General features: G+C 35.9%; 1 protein-coding gene across 2 annotated transcripts in view; it reads right to left on the bottom strand.

The window, feature by feature from the left end:
- Positions 1–2,401: 2,401 nt before the first annotated feature.
- Positions 2,402–11,461, bottom strand: part of LOC106070808 (BTB/POZ domain-containing protein KCTD12-like) — a 134,356-nt gene continuing 125,296 nt past the window's right edge. For both annotated transcript variants that reach the window (XM_056038189.1, XM_056038188.1), the window contains exon 4: positions 2,402–10,604. In XM_056038189.1, coding sequence (XP_055894164.1) covers positions 9,905–10,604 — 700 coding nt within the window. In that variant the 3' untranslated portion in view covers positions 2,402–9,904. The remainder of the gene's footprint in view (positions 10,605–11,461) is intronic.

Below are 11,461 nucleotides of genomic sequence, written 5' to 3'. Positions count from 1 at the left end.
TCCCAATCTGTTTCTCACTACTCGTTCAATCCAGCCCGTCCATTTACTCCTCCCTGTCAACATGGAGATATCTGAAACCTCCCTGGAGATACCACTAGTAGACACTGAGAGTCTACAATAGACAGTCTTGGCTTTACACGCTTTTTTTTAAAACTTAAAGCTTTCTAACAAAAAGCATAAAGCTAAAAAAAAAAAAGCTATCTTACCAAGCAATCATTCATCCAACAAACCTTACAACCAATCAACCAGCTTTCAGCTAAACAACCAACCCACTAGCCAACCAACCAGCCTTCCAACTGTTCAACTAACCAGGTTTCTATTCTGTCTATTAAACATCTATCAACTAGTATTCCAACCAAGCAACCTTTCAACCGTCTCAGAAAACGGTCTTCTAGCCAGCTTTCCAACCATTTTACCGACAGCAATTTGTTTGCCTTGCAACAATTTAACCAACCAGCCTTCCAACCATCCAGCCTTCCAACCATCCAGTCTTCCAACCATCCAGCCTTCCAACCATCCAGTCTTCCAACCATCCAGCCTTCCAACCATCCAGCCTTTATACAATTAAAATAAAAATCCAATCAACCTGATATTTCAAATAGTTTTACAACAAAAAGGTCATTCTTGGAAGAAACGAGCTATTCAGTAATGTTTTACAGTCTGGTGCGGTATAGTTTGACTGTTATAAGTTTTCAAAGTATAAAATGATTAATTTAAATTTGTCTAGAGGACAAGAAAAAAATTTATTTCGAACAGGCTACGTCTTCGAGTATTACCGCATGTAGACCCTGTTCATTAAAGAGTTTAATAAATTAATGTTCAGGGACATTTTGGGCACTGTCTTCTCAGTTTAGATTTATAGACTTATTTATCATTAGAACATTATAAAGTCTAGTAGATTAAAACATATTATCTTACATTTTACAGACGTTACTTCAAAAAGAAGACAATTACATCCTACGCATATCATGTGTCAATCTAGTCATTAAACTCTGCTAAGTCTTTGATTTTCCTGGCTGATTCAGGCAACCCATTCTATTCTCTAAAGGCACTAGGGAAGAAGGAGCACTTGTACGCATTGGTTCTAGCGTATGGACTAAGAAATGTGTCTCTATCTTTGTGACTTTCTGAGTATGTCATTAGGTTTTGTTTTTCTATTTGTAAGTTCTGGTTTGGTGTTTTATGTATTAGAGCTACTTGACTTTTTATTCTTCTGTCCTAAAGTGTCTCCACGTTTGGTGTTACTCTAATCAAATTGGAATATTCGTTTGTTATAAATCTCACTGCTCTATTTTGTATTTGTTCAAAGTTTCTTTATGTTTTCTTGAGTTGAGGTATCCCAAACAGAGGATGCATATTCTAGCATTTGCTTAAACATGATTCTTTCTCGGTGGGGAAAGGGGGAGAGAATGCGTCGGAGTGCACAATTCTCCTTTTTATTTAACCTTCATTAGTTATAAAGAACAAAGTAATCGATGTGTAAGTTTTACAAAAAAGGCATTGTCTTTTTTTTTTTTTTTAAAGTTTTTTAAAAATAATTTTCTTGCTTCTTTTCACGTTTTACTCAAAGCTTAATGTTGGCAGGTGAATTTTTCGATTGATTTTTTTTTTAAATTACTAGATATCACTTGTATTCCAATTTACAATATTGAAATTTTCGTTTGAACACTACATTTTTTTGTTTTCTTATAAAGTTTTTTCGACATTAAAATTGTATTAACATTTTTTTTTGTAAAATATTCGATATAGAATTGAGATGATTGTGTTACTTATTTGAGTCTATGCTGTTCTCGATTCATCCTTTTTAGAAAGAATAAATGCTGTACGAACATTCCAGAATAACCCTTGTGAGATTATTTTAAATCTTCTGACTGAATACCAGGTCTACATGCTAAAATAGTAATTTAAAAAGTTGAAAGCAGTTTTGTCAGGTAATGAGATATACAACGAGGCCATGTACTTTGATAGGAACTGGGGAATGACTAAGACACCAATTATTCTGACATTAAAGTTAAAGTCTAAAATGCATCTTATAATGTTACTTGGTGACTTGTGTACAATATCTCCTATTATGTGATTTCTGTACATGTCTCCTATAATGTGACTTGTGTACAATATCTCCTATTATGTGATTTCTGTACATGTCTCCTATAATGTGACTTGTGTACAATATCTCCTATAATGTGACTTGTGTACAATATCTCCTATTATGTGATTTCTGTACATGTCTCCTATAATGTGACTTGTGTACAATATCTCCTATTATGTGATTTCTGTACATGTCTCTTATAATGTGACTTGTGTACAATTCATCTTATCATATATAAATGCTAAGCTGTGAAATGTACATATAGACGTCACACAAGTGAGTGTACATAAAAAAAAAAGAAAAAAGAAACAGTTTATTTGTGTTATTTACACATGGGTTTATTGCAAAATAATTGATTCCAATGTCACAATCCTCCATAAGTCAGACGCCTTTATTAAAGTATTGAACAAAAAAAAAATGAAATTGTTCAAACTTTTATAAACGAATTGGGACAGACAAATAACGTGAACACAAAACTAATGAAGCTATTACAGTAAAACAACCACAGCCCTCCCCTCCCCCAATGTTTAGTCCCTTAACACTTTCATTATTAAATATTAGCAGAAACCAAAGCAGAGCCAAAAATATTCTAGAGTTAAAGTTTTTGGGCTTTATATGCCTCTTTTATGGGCCCTTTTGCCTCTTTTGTGGGCTTTTTTTTAATATAGTTTTTTTATTAGTAAGTTCTCATAATTCACAAGTATTAAATCATAAACAATTGAAAAGTGATTAACCTAAAAATATAATAACAGTAATAGAAATACTATTTAATATCAAAGACATACTACCTAACTATTGAAACCACCAGTGACAGAAAAATGATATAAGGATCCTCTACCCCAGAACAATCAAATTTATAAAAAGAATTTAAATAATATTTGAGTATTTACTATGCTGTGCAGTTGATCGTATGTATCGAATCTTCATTATTACTGAAAATTGTTAGTTTTAATTTAAGTTTAATCCCACAGAATAAAAGTCTACTATTTCCCTCATATTGAAATTATTTTGTGATAAAAACGGAAGAGTTCAGAACATTTTGATCAACTTTTTTTTTTCTATACCTTATAAAAACACAAAACTTGTTAACACTTCCCTTCACCGGATACACCAATAAGCTTGCTACTTATCTCCGCCATGCTAGTTAACAAGAGTTTGGTGTAGAGAGTCCATTTACAAATAATAAAAAACTAAAACCCCGAGTTTGTATCAACATTTGTTTTCTCATTCAATGCAATTAACTTTTTCTAGACACCCTACGGAATGAAATATGGACCTCATTCACCTTTGGTAAACAAACAACATTTAGCCACGTGGTAATATTGATAAAACAATGAAAATTACGTATCACGTGTCAGCCTTTACGGATTGCGTAATTTGTATAGAAGATATAGAGAACCAAGTGGCAAAATGTTGTTTGTTTACGATTGGTGAATGAGGTCCATTCCTTGTTACTTTTCAGTCTCAGTTTTAGCTCTATATTTTGTTTTCTCAATTACAACAAGACTGTTGAAGTCTAGAGGTGACTACATAACCACACATACAGATTTTAATGTCTGATACCTTTCTGCTCACTGCATAAGTAAGACTTAAGATTGTCTGTCTGATACCTTTCTGCTCACTGTACAAGTAAAAGACTTTAAGATTGTCCTAGAACAAAACGTGACTGTCTCCACTCTTATGTTTGAGATCTTTGTAAACTCTCAGTCACTTGAAACTTTGGCTGCCACATAAGACGTTTAACAAACCAAATTTAGTTGACTAGTTTACAATGGTAGCATGTACCTGTACTGTCAGCTACCCTAGGACAGATGAATATACATGCACGAACTGTGGCAAACTCTGCCGCTCCAGAATTGGCTTGATCACTTTCTCCAGATTCTGCCCCGTCTCAAGACGAAACCAAAGCCAGTGACTCATCTGAGCGCATCCATTGTCTTCCGAGAAGAAGAAGCCTTATGTATTTACCTCTACAAATTAGCGTTGGGTCAGCTATGATATGTCTTGACTCTACTATGAAGTAAATTTGATTGACAAAGCTTTTCAAAGATTCTCATAAAGTTAGGGGTTTCAGATTTTAATGTTACACAAACTTTAGTGTACATGTATCCGAGTATTCTGTGGTATTTCTCAAAGTGTTACATGTTGATCCGGTAAATGTTTTCATAAATGATGCAAGATTTATTGTCGTTACGGCTACCTTTCCAATCGAACAAAAGAAGAATAAAAAATTTACATTTTGTAAAATGCCATTGAAAAAATTAAGACAATGCCAATATTTTTCTGAGACTTATTTAAACTGAAAAAGAAAAATTCTAAACATTTATTTTTTTTTTAATAAGGATAAAGGAAAAGGTAAAACTAACTGTAAAAAAACACAAAATATACAAATGTAAAAACAGCATCTTTTGCGGAACATCTTTGATCTCGTGTTAATATAAAAACAATAATGCAGCAGATATCTTGTCCATACACTACACGACCAGTGTACGCTAGACATTGATTTAAGTAAATAGAATCAGACAAACTTGTGCAAACATTTCATTATGAAAGCAAATAAAATAAAAACACAACACGCTCTGGTGTCACAGTGAACTTTGAAACCACAAATCCTACATGTTATTATTATACAGTTCAATTGACATTCAAGTAAGCTTGGCACGTTTCGTAGACATGTTATTAACCATTTAATGATACTAAATATTTATGATTCAATTTGAAAAAGAGAAATAGATTCGATTCAATAACAAAATGAACTTCACATACACGAAGCTAGGTCTCTTTTTTTTTAATTATCTAAAATCATTAAAATTCTATTAAAAAAGTAACAGTTTACAATATTCCATAGTTTGAAGACCTGAAAGGCGGTTGAAAAGAACTTGTTTTTACTGGAAATCTAATTAGTTTAGCATGCATGACTTTTACGAATTAGTTTTATTTTAGTTTTCAAGCTACAGAAATGTTAACACTCAGATTTGTGGATGGCGGATGGACATGTTATTTTCTCAGATTTATTTTAAACATTACTATTGCATTGTTGTTATGCTTGAAGTTGTATTGGTTACAAGTTATAAAGTGATGTTGCAAAATTGAAACACACACACACACATTCAAATTGGTTGAAAATTATGCCTTCTAACATTTATATCATTAGCAGCAAGGTAATAGTGAACACTTTAAGTCTAGAGAGAATAGAAATGAAGTCATGAAAACTTCCCCAAATAAATCAGCGAGAGTTCTCTCATACGATGGATAGCATGCCAGCAAACAAAAAATGGTTCTAAATGTGCCAAAATTCTTGACATTCAATAATATAAGTTGACATATTGTAAGGTATTATCAAATGTGTCCAATCGTATTCATAAAATCTATCTACGGTATTTGTGAGGGCATACATTTGTGAGGGCATACATTTGTGAGGGCATACATTTGTGAGGGTATACATTTTTATCATTATGTCATTTTTCTGGGTGGAGTGGTGGCTGAGTGGTAAAGCGCTTGGCTTCATAACCGGTGGTCCTGGGTTCAAATCTTGGTGAAGACTTGGATTTTTTAATTTCTGGATCTTTGGGCGCCTCTGAGTCCACCAAGCTCTAATGGGTACCTGACGTTAGTTGGTGAAAAGTAAAGGCGGTTGGTCGTTGTGCTGGCCACATGACACCATCGTTAACTATAGGCCACAGAAACAGATAACCATTGCATCATCTGCCCTATAGATCACAAGGGATGAACGAGGAACTTTACTTTTATATAATCTTAGAGCAATCTCTGACTAAAAGTTACCTAGGGTGTTACGCAACACAATGACCCATGGACTAACGTCATTAAATGACTCGCGGAAACTTCACTGGGGATTCGAACTCAAGACATTCGTGCATCTTCGACTACCTAGCTTTGTAGTTAGTAAAACCTTGCGATCTATAGGGCTGATGATGTACTACAAGTTGTGTCAAATCGCTATGGACATGAAAGGGATTTTCAAACGACAAAATAATAAAAAATCCTTAGGAAATAAAATTGGAAGATAATTGTTTTTTTTGAACCTCAAATCGGTTGATGGAACTACACTCTGATCCATCGCTCAAGAACATGTGCTACAAGACTATTTCAGCATTTTAAAATTCAGCCCGAATAATCCGCTGGTCCAATAATCTGGAGACATGATAGACTCCACTCTATGTTAGAGCCTTCTCAGGAATTTAATCTATTAAAAGAAAAATAGAACGATGTGTGTGTGTGTGTGGGTGGCGAGGGGAGATCATTGCCTCATTTTGCCGATCATCTTGACCTAAATAAATCTCTAAATCTTAAATATAAGATTGTATGATTTTACTTCAGACGATGTACGCTAGTTATTGGTATTAAAGCAAGTTTATATGTTTAGTTACATTTGACATCTTGGTAGTTCAGCACAGCTTTATCCACCACTCACACTCCTGGAGATTAAGTAGACTGTCTTAAGTAAAGTGTCAGCTGAGTTATCAGACCTTCTTTTCAATTTTTTTCTATTGCTTATATCCAATTTTTACTGATTTTTTCCCCATTTATTTTATTAATGTATGCTTCAGGGCTATCTGATTGATACGAATTCATAAAAGGTTGCTAAATGAATTTGTTCTTATTTGGGACTACGATTTGTTAGCTGATCTGGCCCTAACTATCTATCCTTCTAAAGTTGCCTTCGCTTCTTAAGTGATTTCATTTTTTGTCCCCAGTTTTTCACAAGCATCTCGTTGGCTTGCTCGCGTGTCCTAAAGAGGGTCTAAAATAGTCTAGACCTAATGTGTTTAGAGTATTGTAGTGCATACATTCAGGAACATTTTGTATTAATTGAATGGACATTTTTACATTGGACATTTAAATATAGATTAAATTAAAGCTTTTATATAGCGCTACTTTCATGCTTATAGCATGCTCAGAGCGCTATGGTCCAATCTCATTTGTGGACCAGTCGGGGGAGGGGGTATCTGGGAGAAGGTTATTCCGTGCTGCCTTTAGGCGCTCAGTAAACATCTCTGCTCGAGTCGGGTGTCGAACCTCGAGCCCCCTTCATAGGTCGCCAAACCAAGCCAAGTACAAACGTTCTTAGCCTCTCGACCACGCATGCCAAATAAAAGAAATAGCTTACACGTAATCACTCTCTATAAAAACAAATACACATCTATCATTCAAGGGCTGCACATCTGCACGCTAGGACAAAATACATATCTATCATTCAAGGGCTGCACAACTGCACGCTAGGACAAAATACATATATATCATTCAAGGGCTGCACATCTGCACGCTAGGACAAAATACATATCTATCATACAAGGGCTGCACATCTGCACGCTAGGACAAAATACATATCTATCATACAAGGGCTGCACATCTGCACGCTAGGACAAAATACATCTCTATCATACAAGGGCTGCACATCTGCACGCTAGGACAAAATACATATCTATCATTCAAGGGCTGCACATCTGCACGCTAGGACAAAATACATATCTATCATACAAGGGCTGCACATCTGCACGCTAGGACAAAATACATATCTATCATACAAGGGCTGCACATCTGCACGCTAGGACAAAATACATATCTATCATTCAAGGGCTGCACATCTGCACGCTAGGACAAAATACATATCTATCATTCAAGGGCTGCACATCTGCACGCTAGGACAAAATACATATCTATCATACAAGGGCTGCACATCTGCACGCTAGGACAAAATACATATCTATCATACAAGGGCTGCACATCTGCACGCTAGGACAAAATACATATCTATCATTCAAGGGCTGCACATCTGCACGCTAGGACAAAATACATATCTATCATACAAGGGCTGCACATCTGCACGCTAGGACAAAATACATATCTATCATACAAGGGCTGCACATCTGCACGCTAGGACAAAATCAGACATGAAATCGTTTCTTTGTAAGTGTCATGTTGACATTATATGGACTGCTCAAAAACAAACACCCCAGCTAGTGGTACACTTACATTGCAAGTAATGTCAACTGTCAATGTATAGTTTCCTCAATAAGATAAGAAAAACAAAAATGAATGAAAGTAGGTATACTACATGACAGTAATGGAAATCGTATATGATACAACGAACAAATTAATTGCAATTTGTACACTTTAGTCAGACAATTGAAATAGTGATAAACTATCAGGACTTCTGTATTTCAGCTCCGCCAAATGGTATAGCTGTACGGATAAAAGGAAGATCTAACATTCAATGGATGTGGAAACTAAATAGCAAACATCAGACACAGACGTTACGCCTAGAAGAAGGACATAACTGTCTCTCATAATCTTGTGCCTTCCGGACACTATCTAAACCTATTTTAGTAAAGCCGAACAGATGGATTGTACATCATTAGTCTCTGACTTATGACTAGTCTTTGATTTAACAGTCGCGTTATTTTATCCCTAGCATCATAAAATAATAAACTCTTCCCGAGACTTCGGACGGATATTTAATTGTTCATTCCCTAAAGCTAATGAGGAGTAATCAATTTTTTTTTCAGTACAATAAACAAAAATAATCCAAGAAAAAGAAAACCGCCACCAGCTACCTAAATTAAGAATAATTGCAATGGTGTCTGATTGGCTGGTTTATAAGCAGACATTCGTAGGGACTTCAAATTGCAATACCGTCAGTGCTGGACAGTGAAGAAACATTTATGTAATTATCATGTGTGTCTCTAGTTTATAAGTTGTGTAATTATTTGATACAAGAGTAACGGTTCAGAAAGGTAAATGGTGAACGATTTACAAAAAGACGACAAAATTATTCTCATGAGTTAGACATTCAAAGGAAAGCAAGAAAACAATATATCACAGGCGATGGGCCTAATATTAGAGCACAATCCATGTTCAAAAGTACTGTTGGGTTCGAATAGGTTTTAAACTAAATCAAAGTACAACACAAATAGTTACAAAGACTTAAGATCAAAAGTTTTTTTAAAAAGTAGCTATAGTAAACTCAACTCTGCATAAAACATACAACTTCAAACTTATATACTTTCTATACAAATTATAAATAAAGCTTTAAGCAAGTTTGCTTGGTGTGGGTCAACATTCTATTCAAAAGTGAATTTCAAGAAATAGTTTGACGTGTTTTGTTCTGTATCGCTGTCAGGGCCCTGTGGGCGTGAACGATCATGAGAAAGAGAAAAGAGCATCAGTCATCCTGGAGTAAACACAGCAAGTGCCGCACGTTGACCGCTCAAACACACATGAACCATAGTTATAAGATTGATACCCTAAATACATGTATTTCAATCAGTGAGATGATCTATCATGGTAGAAGAACATTCTCTAACAAAACCACATCCAATAAATGTTTCCAATAAAATACGAAAGGCAGTGTGAACTGATTTCAAAACATTCAGCTGTCACAAAATACATTTGTCTGCCAGATTTCAAATGATACTTGGTGTCTAAATGATTGGACTCGACGATGCCGTAACAGAACAAATTCGGTACAACAGAACAGCATTTCAAAACTAAAACTGTACGATGAACTGACAAAGTGTTCACAAAGATATGAAATTAACGTTTGGTTACTGTTTAAAAAGTTACAACTCTTTGATGTCAGCGCAGTCGAGTCGTAGCTAATATACTTATCCAGCTCATAATCTTATCCTGTTCATACACTTATCCTTTAGATCATGGGCGTAGTCTGTAATCAGTATTATTAATTTTTGTAGATCTTCTGACAAACGTTGGCACCAGATAGAAGTGTCGAGGCGCACCAGAGTGTCGAAGAAAGTTAAATAAGGCTTCATTGAGTTCCTGTTTTAATGTCACGTCTCAACGGCGTTCAAATATAAACTCATTGTAGTGTTGCCACTTTGACTCTTCTGTGTCTAGTCCTGGCTTGACTTCTCCTGCGCTATTGGTTCCAGAGCCACAACTGCCAACCATAATAAAGCCTTCCTCCTGAAGCATGTCGAAGGCCTGTTCCAGAAATGAATGCTTCAGAAAAAATCTACTAGTGTAGCGGTCAAACTCCCCGCGATCAGGGTCACGGCTCTCGTTCAGCGTGTCCTTGAAAACTTCCCGGCAGAGCGAGACTTTCCCGCAGACGATAATGCGGCTCAGCTTCCGGAACTTCACGTCTGCTAGACCGTCTCGTCCGAAAGCGAAGGTTCCCCGGTACCCCACGGTGATGAACCCGCTGGCTCGCTCGCTGATGGGGGACGGGGAGGAATTGATGTTGTTGACCATGGGTTCTGCCGTGGGCGACACAGAGTCCGCGGGGGGTGAAGCAGGGGGCTTCGAGGTGGAAGCTGGCTGAACTGGAGACAGGTGTGTGGAAGCTCCAGTCTGCGGGTCCTTCGAGGCCACCAAAGTGGGAAGCGGTGGGTGCAGATGACGTGACGTGTAAGCGTTGATGATTTTGACTAAATTCGGAAGCTGGAAAAATTCGGCCTCCTGGCGCAATCGATCTTTTTCATGGAAGTTCTCAGGGAGCACAAGTTTGAGATTTCGTAGGTAATCAAGGATATACCTGGAATAGAGGACAAAAAAACAAACAATATAAACATTTAAGGACTTAAAATTAATAAGTACACTCTTTTACTGTTGTCTTTGTCTTCCGATTATAAATCCAAATGATTAATTTGTTACTTAAAGTAAAAAGGTAAACATATTCGGGAGATATAGAGAATATATTTTAAATTTTCACAACAAACTCAACACTATCCAAGACACAATGCAAGACACTATCCAAGACGCTATCCAAGACACTATCCAAGACACTACCAAAGACGCTATTTTGAACTTTAATCTTACCAACTAAAAGAAAAAAAGAGCTTCATACGGAATAGAATTGATAATGTGATTAAAGAATGTTGCATAATATATGTATGTAGGTCGCAGCTGGGACTGCGTTGCCTCGTAAAATATTGTACTCTTTATAAGTCTTAGGACTCGAATACATCAAATTCTTTAATCTTTAAGAGTGATATTCCAGGTGTAAAAATTAACTAATTTTCCCTGTCCATACCTTTCAGACCAGTTTTGCTGTAAACTTTATTTACATTTATTTTTCTGCAATAATTGTACATAGGCCCAATCGAATATTCACTTGTCTTACCTCTTTCACGTAGGTCCATTCAAAGTCCCTGGCTCAAAACAAACAAACAACGCACCACCCCAAAATTCTTTATTTGTTTAAATCCAGCAATTCATTTCAAAGCTGCTACTATCAATATTAAAAGGCAAAAAACTGTATTTCTATTAATGTAGCAGTCAGAGTTTTTTTTTAAATGCTATCGTCGCTTAGCGCTCCTAAAGTTTTTGGGTTAGCTGAGAAAGGTCTCCTTCAGATTTTACAGTGATATCCTTAAATAGCAAATGTCAATA

Source organism: Biomphalaria glabrata, chromosome 8 (assembly GCF_947242115.1).
Source record: "Biomphalaria glabrata chromosome 8, xgBioGlab47.1, whole genome shotgun sequence".
NCBI classification, from domain to species: Eukaryota; Metazoa; Mollusca; class Gastropoda; family Planorbidae; genus Biomphalaria; species Biomphalaria glabrata.
Note: the sequence above shows the minus strand (reverse complement) of the source record. Positions and strands in the feature narration are given on the sequence as shown.